We start from the raw sequence: 21,992 nt of genomic DNA, 5'->3' as shown, positions 1-21,992 counted from the left end.
CTGAGGATCCAACCATGAACAAGACAATCTTAGCATCTTTCCTAATGGAACTTATAATTATTCCTAACTCTACTAACTCTCCTAAGCATAGCTATGTAAACGTACATGCTGCACAGATGAGCCTGCCAATGCTCAAAACTGACCAGCAATTAGTTTATTTCCCTGGTCAACTTTCTCTCTTCCCAAGAGTACCTTTTCAAATCTCCTACCTTTATCACACTTCTAACCCCATCACCTACCTCACTTCATAATCATCAGAGGATCTAGCTTCCTATGTCCCTAAGAAAAGCTATAAGCTAGAAACTCCTTCAGTTTCCCATGATGAATTCAACAGCATTTGCATCCATCTTTTCCTTTTTCCATCCCATAACATTGGAAGAGACACCTCTCCTCCTGTGCTCTGGATCCCAAAAACTCTTGCCTTCTCTTGCCTTGTTGTACCATTGAAGCCCCCTCTCCCCTGCATCTTCAACCTCTCCAATCTATTAATTTCTTCATCTTACCATTTTAAGATGGTCATCTTCCAGCAAGCAACACATCAATATCTTGCCAAAATTTAAAATACATTTTAAACCGGTTAAATTTACATATAAGACAAAAATATGCAACTGCTAAAAAAGAAAAAAAAAAGAGGAAGTGATGATAATTGTATCATTTGCTGCATAGATCTTGTAGATCATATAGCTAGAACATGGCTCTACCTCATTCATTCATTCATTCATTCATTTATTTGGCTGCACTGGGTCTTAGTTGTGGCATGTGGGATCTTCATTGTGGCATGCGGGACCTTTAGTTGTGGCATGTGGGCTCTTAGTTGCAGCATGTGGGATCTAGTTCCCCGCCCAAGGGTCGAACCCAGGCCCCCTGCATTGGGAGCACAGAGTCCCAACCGTTGGATCACCAGGGAAGTCCCCTCTACCTCAGTCTTAACAGCTGTACAGTACTGTGTACATTTATATCATTTATTACAACAATTCCTTGTTGATGGACATTTTGATTATCTTCAGTTTTTGATGGTGATCTTTCTTTTTTTTTTTTGCTATTATTAACAGCATTGCAATGAATATGCTTGGGCATATATACTCTTGGAAATTTTTTTCAAATAATCATAGGATGAATTCCTAGCAGTGGGATTGTTGGGTCAAAGGAAAGTCTATTTCTTTCTTTCCTTTTTTTTTTTTTTTTTTTTAAATTCTTCCTGATAGTTCACATATGAGTCTATGAGTACATACTATTTTTTACTCAACTGGTGTAAGCCTATCTTACATGTGGTGATAACCTATAATTTCACGTGGGTGAAAGCTCCACTACACACTACTTTTCTTCTTGCTTTTTAAAATAAAAATTTATTTTATAGACTATTTCATGTTAGAACATAGAGTTTCCTTCTTTCTTGAAACACACTTCTTTTGATTTCTAAGACACTGTACAATTCAAGTTTTCTTCCTAATTCTCTGGCTCCTCCTCAAACCACATTACAGGTTCCTCCACCCAGTTCTTAAATGCTGGGGTTCCTTAAAATTCTGTTCTAGGTTCTCTTATTTTCATGTTACACAGTCTCCATGGTGATTTTACCCAAGCCTAAGGCTTTGATTACCATCTACATGCTGATAATCCCCAAAACTATTCTCTCTAACCCAGATCTTCCACTTGAACATTATACTCTTATACCCAACTGCCTGAGAGACTTCATTTAGATGCTCAACATATAAGAATGAAGAAATCTTTTGCTTCTATTTTTAAAATGTAATTACTAACACATCATGCTTTTTAAATTCTTCTGAAATTTAGATAGATCTTTAAAAACATCTAACTCAGGCTTCCCTGGTGGCGCAGTGGTTGAGAATCTGCCTGCTAATGCAGGGGACACGGGTTCAAGCCCTGGTCTGGGAAGATCCCACATGCCGCGGAGCAACTGGGCCCGTGAGCCACAACTACTGAGCCTGCGCGTCTGGAGCCTGTGCCCCGCAACGGGAGGGGCCGCGATAGTGAGAGGCCCGCGCACCGCGATGAAGAGTGGCCCCCGCTTGCCGCAACTAGAGAAAGCCCTCGCACGAAACGAAGACCCAAAACAGCTAAAATTAAATAAATAAATAAATAAATAGAGTAGCTATAAAAACATCTAACTCAACCAATGCATTTTTTTTTTTTTTATAGATAAAGTACCTGGAGATTAAGTGATGGACTAAGGCCACACTGCTAGTAAGCAACAAAATTAAAAGTTCAAGTTTTCTGACTTCCAGTCCCATGACCTTTTATACATCACAATAACGTGTTGCCAAGGGATCAAACTAAATAGGACAGGACAAGAGAATGAGATGGGCATGGGAAGAATGAATAGTCAGATATAGCCAAATATGAATTCCCTGAAAGTACGAGTAACCCTGTAGAAAAACTGGTCTAACTCAAAATGGTCATATTCCTTACTTGTTTTTTGAGTACTTGGGAGTTTCTGAACATGTTTACAAAAGAATAACCCTGACAATTACAGCTCAATTTCACTCCAAGTTTCCAAGTGAAAAGAAAGCCAGAAGTTTAGAAAACTAAGTGAAACTTAGCAACACTGTGAAGAATGCACCAGAGAAAAGCAATGTTCTTACCTTAGCTAACTGCCAGTGAATGGCAAAGTGGCAGCACTGACATGCCCAACAATTATTTACATTGCTACTCTGAGTCTGTTTTCCCAAGTATGTATTGTATCTTCAGATCTGCTTTCTAGACAAACTGAAAGGAGAGGCTAGCTCTTTCTCACTGTGAATACTGTACTGAAATGCTTTCTCATACTAATTGTGATAAAGCATATAGGAGTACGATCCTTGCCTACCCTTAGGAAGACCTGAGAACAAGAAGAGCAATTACTAGAAAGCAAAGTTATTCCATGAAGAACATTTTAAAACAAATCAATGGAAACTGGAGCACATGAATGTTTTCACAATTACCTGGTCGTTTTTCCTTTGGGTCCTCCAATGGAATAGGTTTCTTAGACACAGCATCTTTTACAGCTTGCCTTAGTTTCCTCTGTTCTTTTCGGTACTTCTTGAGAGTGCTTTGTTGTTTAAATTGTTTGTTTTTTAGCTTGTTTTCAAGTTTGACTTTACTAGTTTTTAGCAACTTCCGAAAGCTTGGGACCTGTTTTTTATTTCTTCTCTAGAAAACAACAACAGAAGAAGCACTGCATACCCAGAAATTTAAATTATTTTTAAAATCAGGTTAAAGAGAATTGATTATAAAATTTCATTAGACCAATTCCACAATTTTAATGTCTCACAGCCATGGGTCTTGGATATAAGAGCTAAAACCACACTATAGCATTAATCCTACAGAATGGCACTAGATCATCAGTTATTCAACGGGAGGGTCTTCCTGTGACCAGAATCCACAGCTGCTCAAAGGAGTCTAAGACTCCAAAAAAGGTGAAGAACCACCAAGCTAGTGGTAAACGCTTATTCAAGGCTAGCTTAACGCCTGTAGTTTGGCATACTAAGAGCAAAACGCTGGCTGTCTTTCGCAATAACTGACGTTTACATATCACTTTACTGTTTACAAAGTGCTCTAACATATTACCTCCAACAGCCTAGTTAAGTAGCGACTGCTGTTATCCTCATATTACTGGGGAAGCTACGGCTTAAAGAGTTTATGTAATTTGTCAAAGCCCCTTAAACTAAGGAAAGCAAAACTGAATTCGGGTATGTGGATTACAACTCTCTTGCTGGTGACCTCTCACTCAGAAACTACTCGCTTTTCTATCTCCTACCCTTTAGGGAGAAAAAAATGGACTTATCTCAGGTCCCACAACTCATAAGCTCATTGAAGGCAGGACCCTGCTTCTCATCTGTGAAATAACGGGTTCAGAAGATGGTCTTGTAGAACCCTTCAAATCTGACATCCTATGTATGAGCTCAAGACTCCGTGCTAGTCTCAGTGCGGTCCCTTGAAGCCAAGCGCGCACAGCGGGCGATGAAAAGGAGCCAGGTCTAAGGGCGGGGAAGCTGACAGCGCTTAGAGCCAGGAGGGACCCCCTAATCTAGGCCACCGCCCCCCATACAAGGGCCGCCGAAAGGCTACACCTGGGAGCGACTCTGTGAGCCAAAGGGGCCATAAGCCGCGGGGACCGGGCTTCTAAGGACACTTACCACCTTCATCCTAAATCTGCAGGGGAACCCAGGCCCGACGAATTCACCAGGGGCAGGGGTAATCCAGGAATCCCGAAGGGGAAACACACGTGCGAAACCAGCGACACTGCTCTAGCCGGAAGCTGCCCCTAGCCCCTTCCCACCCTCCGCCGCCGGAAATGGGGGCGGGACTTCCGTAGACAGGAGCGGGCACGCGCCCTTTCGCGGTGGCGTTCTCGCGTCCCTGGGCCGGCGGCGCCTCGGCGTGCACGCGCATGAGCACGCACAGAACAGCGAATCGCCAAAGGTGAATGGTCCTCGGGTGGGGTTCACTTTACAGGATCTCTGAATCTTTGACTCCTGCCCTGTTTCTTTGAAATTCTTCAGGAAATCGGGCTTCTCCCGTCAGAACGAGAGGACTTGATTTTTTCAATCACCTGCCTGCATTTTGTACCTCTCCTCATGTTTAGCTTGTTGTAGGATGTAGCTTGTCTCATCTTTCTTTTATAGATGCTGAGTTTTGTAGTCAGCTTTCCTCCCGTAAAGTCGTGAGGACAGAGAAGAGCTTATTCCTTTCGTGTAGTACCCGCCCCTCGCCTGGCCCTCGACAAGCTCTCTGGGCGCGTTTGTGGAATGGCTAATGATTTCTCATGACCTTCTGCACTCAAAAGTCTATGATTCTTTTTTTTTTTTAATTAAATTTTTTATTTTGAGACAATTGTAGATTTCTGTGCAGTTATAAAATATAATAGAGATCCCATATATCCTTTAGCCAGTTTCTCCCAAAGGTAACATCTTGCAAAGCTGTGATATAACAACCAGGATATTGAAAAGTCCATGATTCTTAATGTTTTATTTTGAAACACTTTTTGCCTTAATTTCAATCACTGTCTGAGTAAAAGTTATATCAGTGAGATTCATCTGCATTTCAGTATCTTACAACTGTTACTTTTCTGTAAATTCTACTGTCTGCTTAGTAATTCCGCCAGTCATGAGTTTTAACAGGAAGATTTAGGCATTGCAAGAATAAGAGTATGTTTTTCAAAATGATTGTCTCTCAAAGACTTTTTTTTCATGAATAAATTTTAAAATTCCACTTCAGATTTTTTTTTTTTAAGTCTGTGATTCTGAGCACATCCCTGACAGAGTCTGGCCTAGTAGTCCTGAGCCAGAAGGGAAAAGCCAGCAGAGGCTCCAAAGAATCTGAGCTCCCTAGCGGGTGTTGGTCTTATAGAGACTGAGAGGAAACCTGCCAATTTCTGGATCCCCCTTCAAAGATCAAGAATCCCATTCTATCCAGAACTCTTCTTACCCTCCCTTCCAACTTCCCCAATTTCCCCATTGCTCCATCTTCTTTACACACATTCTCAGAAACAGCAGAACCTGTCCCACTGGAATATTCCTTCATCAAGCAAATTGAGAACATTACCCTGTGCTCTTCCCAAGTGTCTGAATTCCCTCCCAAACATAACAGCTTATCTGTGGTCACTCCCATCCTTTCAGCCTTCCGTCCAGTCTCTCCAAGGGTGAGGCATTCCCATTTCAGTTCAAAACCAACTTCTCCCAGCTTCATCCGACTCCATGTATCACTAATTATCCCTTTTCTCCTGTATTCTTTCTCTCCCTAATGGATCTTTCCCCTTGGCCAATAAATATACTGAAATCTCTTCCATCCTTAATTTTTTTCCTAATGACTCCGTCTCCTTTTGATTGCTGTTTTATTTTCCTCCTTCCCTGTTTGTCTTTACTTAGAAAAAAACAAAAAATGCAAACACTAGTTTTATCTCCACTTCCTCTTCTCTATTATCACAGCCCAAGCCTGTGCTAGCCTTTTTAAGAATTAAGTCATACTCTTGGCCCGTTGTAAGTTTATAATCAACTAAAAATCTTTGGATCATTTTTAAGCAGTTGTTGCCAAGCTAAATCTCTCCCATCTTGATTTTGAGCAATCTATTATTTAAACGCAAACTTAACAAATGGAAGTTTACATGATTCTTACTAATGTAATCTTCTGGTTTCTCAGTTATGTCGTCCCCAGCTTTGTATCATTTCCCATTCACTCAAATCACTGCTAAGCTCAGTTTGGGCTCTAGATCCTCTTGGATCTTCCATAGCTTTCCTGGACACTTGGGCTAAGAGGGGTCACTGGACTACCCCAAACTAGCTTCACAGGTATTGTACCCAGAGATTCCTGTGAGCCCTTTTGAGACTCTGCCCCTAACATTCCACTGAAACTGCTCTCATTAAGATCACCAAGAACCTCCAAGTTGTGAAATTTTTTTAAGTGTGCACTGAATTACATCTTTTTTTTTTTCTTTTTTAACCTTATTAGATCTCTCTGCTTCATTTTTCCTTTCTCACATTAGAATTTCGACTTCCTTGGCTCCCTTAACAGCCTCTTCCCCAGCTTCTCCTCCTACTTCCATTCTTTCTTCCTCCTGCCTCTTCAATGTAGGTGACTCTCAGGGTTCCACTGTTGGCCCACTTTTTTTTTTTTATCTATCTCAGACACAATTATTAAGTTTTTTAAAAAATTAATTAATTTATTTATTTATGGCTGCGTTGGATCTTCATTGCTGCATGCGGGCTTTCTCTAGCCATGGCAAGCAGGGGCTACTCTTCGTTGCAGTGCGCGGGCTTCTCATTGCGGTGGCTTCTCTTATCGCGGAGTACGGGCTCTAGGTGCGCGGGCTTCAGTAGTTGTGGCTCACGGGCTCAGTAGTTGTGGCTCGTGGTCTCTAGAGTGCAGGCTCAGTAGTTGTGGCGCACAGGCTTAGTTGCTCCGTGGCATGTGGGATCTTCCCGGACCAGGGCTCGAACCCATGTCCCCTGCATTGGCAGGCAGATTCTTTACCACTGCACCACCAGGGAAGTCCCAGGCCCACTTTTCTACTTCTCTTTATGTTCTACTTGCTCTTCTGGTGTGATCTCATCCATCTACCTAATGCAAAGAGATTCCTAAATCTTTCATCCGGTCCATACCTCTCCCTCAAGCTTCAGTCTTGTAACCACCTACCTCCTGGACATCTCCAGAAGATAACCATGGAACTTCAAATCACCATGTTCAAAATGAAACTATATTTTTCACTTGTACCTCTTCCAACATTGCCTATTTCATTCATTTACCCACAGCCAGAATCCTGATATTCTAGAGCTCTTTAGAAATAAGCCAGGGATTTCTCGGCTATTCACCATATTACAGTTCTGTTTTCTATAAACAAACTGGTTTGAAAATTGTCACTAAGTGGACATAGTACAGTAAGGCTTCAGAGTTTCCTGTCCTACAAGATAATTTATATGTTACAACAAGGGACCTTGAAGAAACTAAAAGCACGTAATAGGTTCAAAGTAGATGCTTCGTATTTCCTTTTGAAAAATTACTAAGGGTACCAGATTATAAGTCTCCAAAATCCCAACATCAAGAATTTGAAAATATACATGCCATTCCTCTACCTTCGTCAATGCTAAAATATAGTTGAGGAATATATACATATAGTTGAGAAAGATAATTATGCATGATCAAATAGAGATTAATAAGAGATTGCACAGGTGCTAAAAAAAAAAATGACAAAAGAAAGCTGCTTTGGAGGAAAGGACAGAGCAATGTATATTTAAGTGGACCCTTGTAGAAATGACAAAGTTCAGATAGGTGGGATAATATTTTCTAAGTTCAGATAGTGCAAATAATTTATATTGTGCGTCATCAGAAAACTAGGCTAAAATAGCTAATAACCATAATTAGAACTAATGATTAATTATTCAATTTAAAATTAACCAAAAACCTAAATAATAACAAAAAATAAAATAACGTAGCAGATACTGTTGTTGTTGTCATCCCATTGACATCCTCTCAGCACTTCCTCTGTACATGCCGGAAAAAAGTCCTCTGCAAGGGCTTGCAACTTTTCACCTGAGGAGTTTTTCTCAACCTCTGCAGGACAGGCCAGAAGTGCCAAGGAATTTATACCCCTGAGAGCAGCCTTCAACCAATGACAAATGGAAGCTGAAGGATATATACATACACCAACTGTGGTAGGCTGGAAAATGTCCTCTGAAGATATCACGCCCTGACACTGTTGAATTTTATGTTGTAGAGCCAAAGGTATGATTAAGGATCTTGAGATGGGGAGATTATTCTTGAGTGTCCAGGTGGGCCCTAAATGCAATCACATGTGTTCTTACGAGCTAGGCAGAGAGAGATTTCACACAGAAGAGGAGGAGGCATTGTTGCCACAGAGGCAGAGAATGTAGTGATGTAGCAACAAGTCAAGGAGTGCCAGCAGCCATCAGAAGGGGGAAGAGGCAAGGAGCAGATTCTCCCCTAGAGCCTCTAGAGGGAGGGTGGCCCTGCTGACTGCATGATTCCAGGGATACTGATTTCAGACTTCTGGCCCCTAGACCTGTGAGAGAATAAATTTCTGTTGTTTTCAGCCACCAAATTTGTGGTGATTTGTTACAGCGGCCATAGAACACTAATATACCAACATTTATACTAGTAAGTATACCGATGTCCTCACTCCTGAGAAGCAGGACAGCTCTGAGGCATCTTCCACATGGTCTCCAGGAGTCTACAGAAGGGTTGAGCCCCACCTGCAGAGGTAACCTACCCATCAGCCCACTCTGTTGCTGGCCTTCTCTTCCCAGTCTCACTTCCCCATTCTGCTATCAGTGGTTCCAGGTCTCTCCTTCAAGATAAACCACCTACTCTCAAATCCTTGTGTATTAGTTTCCTGGAGCTGCTGTAACAAAGTACCATAAATTGCGTGGCTTAAAACAACAGAAATTTATTCTCTCACAGTTCTGGAGGCCAGAAGTTGGAAATACAGTAAAGGTGTTGGTGCAATTGGTTCCTCTTCAGGGCTCTGAGGAAAAGTCTATTCCATGCATCTCTCCTAGCTTCTGGTGATGGCTGGCAATCCATGGCATTCTTTGGTTTGTAAATGCATCACTCCAGTCTCTGCCTCCATCTTTACATAGCATTCTCCCCGTGTCTCTGTGTCTTCACGTGGCCATCTTCCCCTCATATAAGAACACTGGTTATATTGGATCAAGGACCCACTCTGATGACCATATCACAACTTAATTACATGTGCAAAGACCCTATTTCCAAATAAGGTCACATTTATAGGTACTAGGGATGCGAATTTTGATATCTTTTGTGGGGCACACAATTCAACTCATAACACCTTGACTCAGGGTCAAATTCAGGGACCCCCAACCTAAGACAATTATCACTTATGAAACACTTTTTATATTTCCCTAAATATAATTATCTTACTTTATCCTCAATAATCTTATGAGATAAATATTGGCTCCATTTTAAAGTTAATAAATCTGAGGATTAGATATTATAGTGTAGTCAAGTCGGTGTTATATCAGGTGGGAAATGTAATAAGATGCCAGTCCCACCAGTGGGAGTGGTCTTCAGCAAAAGAGATCAAATACCTTAAGCTTTTTTTCTCTAATCTGCAATATTATAGATCAGGAAACAATTAAAGAGGGATTTTCCTAGGGTTGTGATATATGTTCTTTTCTATTTAAGACTTTTGTTGATAAATTAAACTTCTAAGACCTGACGTTTCCTCTTTCTTTACTTGCATTGGCTGTTCAGATCCACTCTTTATTTATTCATTGCTTTCCAAAATCTGTGGGGAAGGGGAAGTAGATTCCATGCACAAAGTCATGTCCAGTTTCTGATGCTCCCTTTGGCAGCAATAGTTGCTCACTCTCCTCTCTGTACCAGACTCTGCTAGGAGCTCTCTGTAAAACAATATTCTGTAAAACAAGGACACATTGTCTCAGCCTCTATGCTAAAGCTGCTGGGAAGTATGCTGAGCAGGGAAGAGACTATAGAATGAAACTAACATCTAAGGTATCTTGTATATCATTTTCACACCTCTCACAATGCTGCCTCTGCTTATTGTAATATTTTCTACTCCATCTATCACCAAAGGTCAAGTCCTTCCCCTGGTCACAAGTCTGAAAATACTTCCACTTATGGGCATATCCACATACACTCCGAAGACCTGTTTAGGTGGCATTTATGCTTCTGATTGCTTTCCTTCATTCTCCAAGCTGACGCTGCTGATTATAATTAAAATCCTCTTGGGTGAATAAATGGATACATAACTGAACTAAGTGGATATTTATGAATAGATTGATGAGCGGTCTGGATGATCCAAAATATCTCCTCCAACATCTGTCACATCAGAAAGAAGATAAAGATCTGACCCTGAGCAATCCCTCTCTTGGGCCCATTAGGAGCAAAATGACTTTTTAATATTCTGTTTAGGACTTTTCCAGAAAAAGAGGAATGGGTGGCTTCTGGAGGTGGCAAAAATGGGAAGTGGAGGCGGGGAAGGAGGTAAGTGAAAGAGGCTCCAAAACAGCTAGGTTTTAGACATAAGATGTGTGTATGTCATAACATGATGATAATTTCAGTAGGCATATGAGTTATCTATTTCTTTTTTTTTTTTTTTAATTTTATTTTTGGCTGTGTTGGGTCTTCGTTTCTGTGCAAGGGCTTTCTCTAGTTGCGGCAAGCGGGGGCCACTCTTCATCACGGTGCATGGGCCTCTGACTATTGCGGCCTCTCGTTGCGGACCACAGGCTCCAGACGCGCAGGGTCAGTAGTTGTGGCTCACGGGCCTCGTTGCTCCGCGGCATGTGGGATCTTCCCAGACCAGGGCTCGAACCCGTGTCCCCTGCATTGGCAGGCAGATTCTCAACCACTGCGCCACCAGGGAAGCCCCGAGTTACCTATTTCTGCTTAACAAATTACTCTAAAAGTTAACAACTTAAAACAATAATAAACATTTATTATTTCACACAGTGTCTGTGGGTCTGGAGTTTAGGAGTGGTTTATCAGGATGGTTCTGGTTCTGGAAGTTGCAATCTAGCTGTTGGTCAAGGCTGCAGTCGTATGAAGACTTTACTGAGGCTCAAGGATTGACTTCTAAGATGGCTCACTCATATGGCTCTTGGCAAGAAGCGTCAGTTCCTTACCGGCTGTTGGCAGGAAGCTTCAGTTTCTCACTACCATAGGGCTGCTTGAATGTCTTCATGACACAGCAACTGGCTTCCCCCAGAGCAAGTTATCCAAGAGAGAGCAAGAGGAAAACTCTAATGCCTTTTTAAGATCTAGTCTTGGACGTCATCACTTCCACTGTTCAGTTTCTTAAAAGTGAGTCACTTAATTCAGACCGCTCCTAATGATAGGGGAGTTAGAGTTCACTTTTTTCTTTTTTTTTTTTTTTTTGGCTGCGCCGTGTGTCTTGTGGGATCTTAGTTCCCCAACCAGGGATTGAACCTGTGCCCTCAGCAGTGAAAGCGTGGATTTCTAACCACTGGACTGCCAGGGAATTCCCAGAGTTCACTTTTTTGAGGAGAAAATATAAAAAAATTTGTGGACATATTTCAAAAACATTAGTTTTGGGTTCAGTGAACATTTATTGAGCATCTTTACTGGGACCTGAGTAGGCACTGGAATTCAAACACAAGTTATTATCACCCAAGACTAAAGAAGTCAGAATTTTTATATAGATAGACAAGAGACAATTTTAGAATACAGGACATTACATGACTATGATAGGTTTAAAGCTGAATGGGCATGTAGGTGAGATTTAAATCATGGACAGCATGAGGGACTGATTTTTCTACTGAGCAGACAATAAAGGTTATTTTGTAACCTGTAACCTGTGTAACTGCCCATTCATAAAACCTTGTAGGACCTGAACTGAGAACTAAATACCAAACTACAGAAGTAGTAACGTATTCCATCTCTTAACCCCAGACACTTAGGTCATTACTTTGTATCTACAAATAATCAATAAATATTTACTGTTTTTTTGGATTAAATTTAATTGATGAATTAAGATGAATTCTAGGTATAAATTTATATACCCCATTTGCTTGTTGTAGATTTTGATTACTATGGCTCTTCTGGATGTTTTCTGTTACTTATTTCTTTGACATGGTCAGCTCTTTTCTCTAGAATTTAGAGCAGTCACAGGGGCACAGACTAGAGGCTCATGGGCCAGACTGTGCCAGAGGAATAGTTTTGTTTGGTTAAAATTGTGTGTGCGTGTGTGATATTTTTCACTGATTTTTTAATGCCTTTAGGTGGGGCATACACTCAGTATTCAGTCTCGGTTCCCCCACAGGCCCCACTACTTCCTGTTGTCTGATATCCATCAGCCTTACTGGTCCCTAAAGACACTTGAAATGTGAGACCCATGCATCTAGATTTTAAATCTCAGGATGGCACTGCATAATATTAGTTCAGCCTATTCTTTTTTTTGAATTTTTGACTTTTATTTTATTTATTTTTTTATACAGCAGGTTCTTATTAGTTATCTATTTTATACATATTAGTGTATATATGTCAATCCCAATCTCCCAATTCATCACACCGCCACCCACCCACCCGCCACTTTCCCCCCTTGGTGTCCATATGTTTGTTCTCTACATCTGTGTCTCTATTTCTGCCCTGCAAACCAGTTCATCTGCACGATTTTTCTAGGTTCCACATATATGCATTAATATACGATATTTGTTTTTCTCTTTCTGACTTACTTCAATCTGTAGGACAGTCTCTAGACCCATCCACGTCTCTACAAATGACCCAATTTTGTTCCTTTTTATAGCTGAGTAATATTCCACTGTATATATGTACCACAACTTCTTTATCTATTCATCTGTCAATGGGCATTTAGGTTGCTTCCATGACCTGGCTATTGTAAGTAGTGCTGCAATGAACATTGGGGTGCATGTGTCTTTTTGAATTATGGTTTTCTCTGGGTGTATACCCAGTAGTGGGATTGCTGGGTCATATGGTAATTCTATTTTTAGTTTTTTAAGGAACCTCCATACTGTTCTCCATAGTGGCTGTTTCAATTTACATTCCCACCAACAGTGCAAGAGGGTTCCCTTTTCTCCACACCCTCTCCAGCATTTGTTGTTTGTAGATTTTCTGATGATGCCCCTTCTAACTGATGTGAGGTGATACCTCATTGTAGTTTTGATTTGCATTTCTCTAATAATTAGTGATGTTGAGCAGCTTTTCATGTGCTTCTTGGCCATCTGTATGTTTTCTTTGGAGAAGTGTCTATTTAGGTCTTCTGCCCATTTTTGGATTGGGTTGTTTTTTTTTCTAATATTGAGCTGCATGAGCTGTTTATATATTTTGGAGATTAATCCTTTGTCCGTTGATTCATTTGCAAATATTTTCTCCCATTCTGAGGGTCGTCTTTTCATCTTGTTTGTAGTTTCCTTTGCTTTTCAAAAGCTTTTAAGTTTCATTAGGTCCCATTTGTATATTTTTGTTTTTATTTCCATTACTCCAGGAGGTGGATCAAAAAAGATCTTGCTGTGATTTATGTCAAAGAGTGTTCTTCCTATGTTTTCCTCTAAGAGTTTTACAGTGTCCAGTCTTACATTTAGGTCTCTAATCCATTTTGAGTTTATTTTTGTGTATGGTGTTAGGGAGTGTTATAATTTCCTTCTTTTACATGTAGCTGTCCAGTTTTCCCAGCACTGCTTATTGAAAAGACTGTCTTTTCTCCACTGTATATCCTTGCCTCCTTTGTCATAGATTAGTTGACCATAGGTGCGTGGGATTATCTCTGAGCTTTCTATCCTGTTCCATTGATCTATATTTCTGTTTTTGTGCCAGTACCATATTGTCTTGATTACTGTAGCTTTGTAGTATAGTCTGAAGTCAGGGGGTCTGATTCCTCCAGCTCCGTTTTTTTCCCTCAAGACCGCTTTCGCTATTCGGGTCTTTTGTGTCTGCATACAAATTTTAAGATTTTTTTGTTCTACTTCTGTAAAAAATGCCACTGGTAATTTGATAGAGATTGCACTGAATCTGTAGATTGCTTTGGGTAGCATAGTCATTTTCACAATATTGATTCTCTCAATCCAAGAACATGGTATATCTCTCCATCTGTTTGTGTCATCTTTGATTTCTTTCATCAGTGTCTTATAGTTTTCTGAGTACAGGTCTTTTACCTCCTTAGGTAGGTTTATTCCTAGGTATTTTATTCTTTTTGTTGCAATGGTGAATGGGATTGTTTCCTTAATTTCTCTTTCTGATCTTTCATTGTTAGTCTATAGGAATGCAAGAGATTTCTGTGCATTAATTTTGTATCCTGCAACTTTACCAAATTCATTGATTAGCTCTAGTAGTTTTCTGGTGGCATCTTTAGGATTCTCTATGTATAGTATCATGTCATCTGCAAACAGTGACAGTTTTACTCCTTCTTTTCCAATTTGGATTCCTTTTATTTCTTTTTCTTCTCTGATTGCCATGGCTAGGACTTCCAAAACTATGTTGAATAATAGTGGCGAGAGTGGACATCCTTGTCTTGTTCCTGATCTTAGAGGAAATGCTTTCAGTTTTTCACCATTGAGAATGATATTTGCTGTGGGTTTGTCGTATATGGCCTTTATTATGTTGAGGTAGGTTCCCTCTATGCCCACTTTCTGGAGAGTTTTTATCATAAATGGGTGCTGAATTTTGTCAAAAGCTTTTTCTGCATCTATTGAGGTGATCATATGGTTTTTATTCTTCAATTTGTTAACATGGTGTATCACATTGATTGATTTGCGTATATTGAAGAATCCTTGCATCCCTGGGATATATCCCACTTGATCGTGGTGTATGATCCTTTTAATGTGTTGTTGGATTCTGTTTGCTAGTATTTTGTTGAGGATTTTTGCATCTATATTCATCAGTGATATTGGTCTGTAATTTTCTTTTTGTGTAGTATCTTTGTCTGGTTTTGGTATCAGGGTGATGATGGCTTCATAGCATGAGTTTGGGAGTGTTCCTTCCTTTGCAATTTTTGGAAGAGTTTGAGAAGGATTGGTGTTAGCTCTTCTCTAAATGCTTGATAGAATTCACCCATGAAGCCATCTGGCCCTGGACTTTTGTTTGTTGGAATATTTTTAATCACAGTTTCAATTTCATTGCTTGTGATTGGTCTGTTCATATTTTCTATTTCTTCGTGGTTCAGTCTTGGAAGGTTATACCTTTCTAAGAATTTGTCCATTTCTTCCAGGTTGTCCATTTTATTGGCATAGTGTTGCTTGTAGTAGTCTCTTAGTATGCTTTGTATTTCTGCGGTGTCCATTGTAACTTCTCCTCTTTCATTTCTACTTTTATTGATTTGAGTCCTCTCCCTCTTTTTCTTGATGAGTCTGGCTAAAAGTTTATCAATTTTGTTTATCTTCTCAAAGAACCAGCTTTTAGTTTTATTGATCTTTGCTATTGTTTTCTTTGTTTCTATTTCATTTATTTCTGCTCTGATCTTTATGATTTCTTTCCTTCTACTAACTTTTGGTTTTGTTTGTTCTTCTTTCTCTAGTTCCTTTAGGTGTAAGATTAGATTGTTTATTTGAGATTTTTCTTGTTTCTTGAGGTAGGTTGTATTGCTATAAACTTCCCTCTTAGAACTGCTTTTGCTGTGTCCCATAGGTTTTGGATCATCGTGTTTTCGTTGTAATTTGTCTCTAGGTATTTTTTTATTTCCTCTTTGACTTCTTCAGTGATCTCTTAGTTATTTAGTAATGTATTGTTTAACCTCCATGTGTTTGTGTTTTCTACATGTTTTCCCTGTAATTGACTTCTAATCTCATAGCGTTGTGGTCAGAAAAGATGCTTGATATGATTTTAATTTTCTTAAATTTACCGAGGCTTGATTTGTGACCCAAGATGTGATCTATCCTGGAGAATGTTCCGTGTGCACTTGAGAAGAAATTGTAATCTGCTGATTTTGGATGGAATGTGCTATACATATCAATTAAATCTATCTGGTCTATTGTGTCATTTAAAGCTTGTGTTTCCTTATTAATTTTCTGTCTGGATGATCTGACCATTGGTGTAAGTGAGGTGTGAAAGTCCCCCAGTATTACTGTGTTACTGTCGATTTCCTCTTTTACAGTTCTTAGCAGTCACCTTATGTATTGAGGTGCTCCTATGTTGGGTGCATATATATTTATAATTCTTATATCTTCTTCTTGGATTGATCCCTTGATCATTATGTAGTGTCCTTCCTTGTCTCTTGTAACATTCTTTATTTTAAAGTCTATTTTATCTGATATGAGTATTGCTACTCCAGCTTTCTTTTGATTTCCATTTGCATGGAATATCTTTTTCCATCCCTTCACTTTCAGTCTGTATGTGTCCCTAGGTCTGAAGTGGGTCTCTTGTAGACAGCATATATATGGGTCTTGTTTTTGTATCCATTCAGCAAGCCTGTGTCTTTTGACTGGAGCATTTAATCCATTCACATTTAAGGTAATTATTGATATGTATGTTCCTATTACCATTTTCTTAATTGTTATGGGTTTGTTTTTGTAGGTCCTTTTCTTCCCTTTGTTTCCCACTTAGAGAAGTTCCTGTAGCATTTGTTGTATAGCCGGTTTGGTGGTGCTGAATTCTCTTAGCTTTTGCTTGTCTGTAAAGCTTTTGATTTCTCCATCGAATCTGAATGAGATCCTTGCCAGGTAGAGTAATCTTGGTTGTAGGTTCTTCCCTTTCATCACTTTAAGTATATCATGCCACTCCCTTCTGGCTTGTAGCGTTTCTGCTGAGAAATCAGCTGTTAACCTTATGGGAGTTCCCTTGTATGTTTTTTGTCGTTTTTCCCTTGTTACTTTCAATAATTTTTCTTTGTCTTTAATTTTTGTCAATTTGATTACTATGTGTCTCGGCGTGTTTCTTCTTGGGTTTATCCTGCCTGGGACTCTCTGCACTTCCTGGACTTGGGTGGCTATTTCCTTTCCCATGTTAGGGAAGTTTTCGACTATAATCTCTTCACATATTTTCTCTGGTCCTTTCTCTTCTCCTTCTGGGACCACTATAATGCGAACGTTGTTGCATTTAATGTTGTCTCAGAGGTCTCTTAGGCTGTCTTCATTTCTTTTCATTCTTTTTTCTTTATTCTGTTCCGCAGCAGTGAATTCCACCATTCTGTCTTCCAGGTCACTTCTCCGTTCTTCTGCCTCAGTTATTCTGCTACTGATTCTTTATAGTGTATTTTTCATTTCAGTTATTGTATTGTTCATCTCTGTTTGTTCGTTCTTTAATTCTTCTAAGATTTTTTAAACATTTCTTGCATCTTCTCGATCTTTGCCTCCATTGTTTTTCTGTGGTCCTGGATCATCTTCACTATCATTATTCTGAATTCTTTTTCTGGAAGGTTGCCTATCTCCACTTAATTTAGTTGTTTTTCTGGGATTTTATCTTGTTCCTTCATCTGGTACAGAGTCCTCTGCCTTTTCATTTTGTCTATCTTTCTGTGAATGTGGTTTTCCTTCCATAGGCTGTAGAATTGTAGTTCTTCTTGCTTCTCCTCTAGTTCAGCCTATTCTTACTCTCCATCCCAAGGGTGAACTGTTTTCAGATCAATCACTTTTGGCTTTAGGTCAAAAGTAGTGTTTTGGTAGCCATCTCCCTTTTTAGCTTAGTATCCCCTTGCATTCTGCTAAACCCTTGTTTTCTCTCCATCTCTTTTTTCTTTTCCCTTCTATTCAGCACTCTTGGTGAATATTCCCCTTTTCCAGTTTCTCTCAATCCCCACATCGTAAATGGTATATGGAAAAACCATGAACATTAAGGGCAGAAAGACTTAGTTTTTACTACCTTTTAAAATGGGGGGTTTCCCTGGTGGCACAGTGGTTAAGAACCCACCTGCCAATGTAGGGGACACGGGTTTGAGCCCTGGTCCGGGAATATCCCACATGCCACAGAGCAACTAAGCCCGTGCACCCCAACTACTGAGCCTGTGCTCTAGAGCCCATGAGCCACAACTACTGAGCCCATGTGCCACAGCTACTAAAGCCCGCATGCCTAGAGCCTGTGCTCCACAACAAGAGAAGCCACCACAACGAGAAGCCCACACACCACAGCGAAGAGTAGCCCCTGCTCAGCACAACTAGAGAAAGCCCACACGCAGCAACGAAGACCCAATGAAGCCAAAAATAAATAAATAAAAAATAAAAAAATAAAATGGGGATAACAATACTTACCTGTTAGTGAGATGGTGTATAGCACCTGGCATGCAAAAGGTGTGGTAAAATTAAGAAACAGTCCTTCCTTCTTTATGGTAAATAATTTCAAGACCTTCTGTGAGGGTATTTTCATAGTTCTTCCACTTTCTCTTTTCCAATCTTTATTCTTGTCAGTTCATTCATTTACCCTTTTATTAATTCACTTATGTAACAAATGTTAACTGGCCTCTTACTCTCTATCAGCCAGTGTCAGGGCATGAGAATGAGAAATACCATCCCTGCCCTTGTTGGGCTTTGGTCTACCAGTGGGAAGCAGATATTAATCAAAGAACCACACAAATAAATGTAAAGTTTTCTAATTCTAAAATGTTTGGTTGTAATTAGTGCCAAAAAAGAGAGTATACATTGTTAAGACCTATTATATTAATAATAGGGGGATGTGGCCTCATCAGAGAGGTCATAGGAGGCTTTTACTAAAGAAATGATGACTGAGCTAAGATCTGAAGGAAAGAGGAATTAACTGTGTGTGTGTGTGTGTGTGTGTGTGTGTGTGTGTGTGTGTGGTGGGGTCGTGATTAGAATTTTTAGCAAATGGAAACAGCATATGCAAAGCCCTGTGATCCAAGGGAGCAGAGGCTTATTACTGGTCAGTTTGCTGCTCTCTTGCTTTTTCTTTTTTTCTTCTTACTTTCTTCCATTCTTTCTTTTCTTTCTTTCCTTCCTTCCCTTCTTTCTTCTTCCTTGAATGCAGAGAGTTAACACCTTCCTCAGTTCTTGACACATTATCATCGTTCATCCATGCAAAAACTCTGTTACATTTTTTTTTAAGATTTTTTAAAAATTTATTTATTTATTTATTTTTGGCTGCGTTTGGTCTTCGTTGCTGCACACGGGCTTTCTCTAGTTACAGTGAGCGGGGGCTACTCTTCATTGTGCTGTGTGGGCTTCTCGTTGCGGTGGCTTCTCTTGCTGTGGAGCACGGGCTCTAGCCACGCGGGCTTCAGTAGTTGTGGCACGTGGGCTCAGTAGTTGTGCCTTGCGGGCTCTAGAGCACAGGCTCAGTAGTTGTGGCGTGTGCGGGCTTAGTTTCTCTGTAGCATGTGGGATCTTCCCAGACCAGGGCTCGAACCCGTGTCCCCTGCATTGGCAGGTGGATTTTTAACCACTGCACCACCAGGGAAGTCCCCTGTTACATTTTTTATTTATCAGTATACTCAGTTTTATCCCCTTTTAGCAATTCCTTTCTCTCTTCCATATGCAACCATTTTAATACAGATTTTAAAAATTCTTGTTCTTGAAAAAGGCATATGTGTTTTGTATGTATGTGTTATTAACTTATGTAAATGATATTGTATTATTATTCTCATTTCTTTTTCACTTGGCACTGTTTTTAACATAGTTGTTCTGTGTATATCTGTGTATACTAATCATGCTCTGTATATATCTAATCTGTTGTTACTATTTGTTACATAGTTCTTCGTCTTGGTTATTATATATTTACTCCAATTCAGGATTGTCTCCAATTCTTTTCCACCTCACACAAGAACAGCAACAACAACACTCGCACACTTTAATGAGCGTCCTCTAACATATCCTCTTAGGGACGAGTGAGAAATTCCTTTGAAGGGTATAACCAAGAGTGGAATTGCCGGGTCATAGGTTATGCACGTACTTGATTTAACTAAGTCATGCCAGCTGGATCACCAGAATAACTCAGTTATCAGAGGTTTTCTGTTTTATGGTTACCTCATCCCCACTGCTCTCCAACAGAGCATCCTAGAATCTTCTATTCAATTCTATTTTCTCCTGTATCCCTTTTATCCTTCACACATCCATTGTGAGCAAGCCACTGGGGTTCTCCTCTCCCCCAGTAGCCTAGATCCAGAGCCAGTTTATCACACTCCCCTTCAGGAATTTACAACACACAGTTGTATACTAAAGATAATTGTCATCTTCTAAAGGAGGTTTCTGTTTACTTTTCCTAAACATTTAAAACCCTGTGCCCATAATCTGTATACTTCTCCATGAACTTCTCTTTCAACTCACAAATATTTCTTAGGATTATCTAATCACTAAGGTGGACTACAAGGAGCTTGGACAAAGAAATTTTTGACTTAGTCTCAAAAGAAGAAATGTAAATGGCTAATATGGGAGTGGGGTGGGGTGGGGGAGGGAGGTCCAGCTTCATTAGTAGTACTTTTCTTTCTTTTTTTTTTTTTTAATAAATGTATTTATTTATTTATTTATTTATGACTGCATTGGGTCTTCGTTGCTGCGCTTGGGCTTTCTCTAGTTGCGGCAAGTGGGGGCTACTCTTCATTGTGGTGCATGGGCTTCTCATTGCGGTGGCTTCTCTTGTTGCGGAGCATGGGCTCTAGGCACGTGGGCTTCAGTAGTTGTGGCACGTGGGCTCAGTAGTTGTGGCCCACAGGCTTAGCTGCTCCGCGGCATGTGGGATCTTCCCGGACCAGGGCTCGAACCCGTGTCCCCTGCATTGGCAGGCGGATTCTTAACCACTGTGCCACCAGGAAAGTCCAGTAGTACTTTTCAAAGAAAAGTAGTTTGAAATAATTAAGAGAAGTCCTTTTACTGATATAAAGTTGGGGAGTTTTTTAAAGAGATATAATAAAGTTGGGGAGTTTTTTAAAGAGATATAATCTATCTTTGGTGAGGTTTCAGGAAGATGGGCACTTACACACAATGCTGGTAGGGAATGTAAAACTGTACAACCTTTTCACAAAGCAATTTGAAAATGTGTATCAAAGGACCAAATAGTGACTTCACAGTGCAGAAAAGTGGAAGGCATCATCTTGACTAAGTTATTAAAGTTAATATCACAAGTATTGGGATAAACCAGTATTGTGCGCCTCCTGCTACAATGCATGAGGACACAACATCACTTAGGTAGTATTCTTACTAAAAATGTATAACCTGAATTGAATTATGAGGAAACAATGAAACCAAACCTAAACTGAGGGATCTTATAAAACAACTGGCCAATCTTCTTCAAAAGTGTCAAGGTCATTCAGAGTCAGCTACATAATTTACAAAGCCCTGGTAAAATTCAAATGTGAAATTTTCAAAATTTCTTTAAAAATGATGAAGAATTTCAAGACAACAATAACAGAGCATTAAATCAAATGTGCAGGGCAGGGCCCTGTGCAACTGGATAGTTAGCCCTGAGGTCATGAAAGACAAAGAAAGACTGAGAAACTGTCCTGCATTGGAGGGGTAGAAGGAGACATGAAAACTAAAAGGAATGATTGATCCTGCACCAGATCAAGGACATTAGTGGGACATAATGCAATATTTAAGTAAGGTCTATAGATTAGGTAATAGTATGATAGCAATGTTTCATTATTTTGATAATTGTATTGTGGTTACGTTAGATATTAATATTTGGGGAATCTAAATGAAGAGCGTATGGAAATACCTTGTGCTGTTTTTGCAAATTTTTGTAAGTCTCAAATTATTTCAAAATAAGTAAAAGTACAAGATGTGGGAGATCAGTGGGCATTGGAGTACTCACTGAAATTGTCTTGGAAAATAGAGCTTAAAGCTGGGTTTTGTGTACCTTTATTTATTTATTTATTTTTGGCTGCATTGGATCTTCATTGCTGCGGCGAGCTTTCTCTAGCTGCAGCGAGCGGGGGCTACTCTTCGTTGCGGTGCGCGGGCTTCTCATTGCGGTGGCTTCTCTTGTTGCAGAGTGCGGGCTCTAGGTAAGTGGGCTTCAGTAGTTGTGGCACGTGGGCTTCAGTAGTTGCAGCGCACGGGCTTCAGCAGTTGTGGTGCACAACTTAGGCTTAGTTGCTCCGTGGCATGTGGGATCTTCCTGGACCAGGGCTCGAACCCGTATCCCCT

The 21,992-nt window shown here is 40.0% G+C and overlaps 2 protein-coding genes across 3 annotated transcripts in view; one reads left to right on the top strand and one right to left on the bottom strand.

Annotated features, from left to right (window-relative positions):
• Positions 1 to 4,261, bottom strand: part of NOC3L (NOC3 like DNA replication regulator) — a 31,514-nt gene extending 27,253 nt beyond the window's left edge. Inside the window, exons 1-2 of the mRNA XM_061170443.1 lie at positions 4,134 to 4,261; positions 2,940 to 3,147 (exon numbers count right to left, since the gene is read on the bottom strand). Of these exons, the coding sequence (XP_061026426.1) occupies positions 2,940 to 3,147; positions 4,134 to 4,142 (217 nt within the window). The 5' untranslated portion in view covers positions 4,143 to 4,261. The remainder of the gene's footprint in view (positions 1 to 2,939; positions 3,148 to 4,133) is intronic.
• A 139-nt stretch (positions 4,262 to 4,400) lies between these two features.
• The window catches only part of TBC1D12 (TBC1 domain family member 12), a 120,692-nt gene continuing 103,100 nt past the window's right edge, over positions 4,401 to 21,992 (top strand). For both annotated transcript variants that reach the window (XM_061170878.1, XM_061170804.1), the window contains exon 1: positions 4,401 to 4,419. The gene's annotated coding sequence lies outside the window, so the exon portion shown is untranslated. The remainder of the gene's footprint in view (positions 4,420 to 21,992) is intronic.

This window comes from Eubalaena glacialis, chromosome 1, assembly GCF_028564815.1.
Source record: "Eubalaena glacialis isolate mEubGla1 chromosome 1, mEubGla1.1.hap2.+ XY, whole genome shotgun sequence".
Lineage (NCBI taxonomy): Eukaryota > Metazoa > Chordata > Mammalia > Artiodactyla > Balaenidae > Eubalaena > Eubalaena glacialis.
Note: the sequence above shows the minus strand (reverse complement) of the source record. Positions and strands in the feature narration are given on the sequence as shown.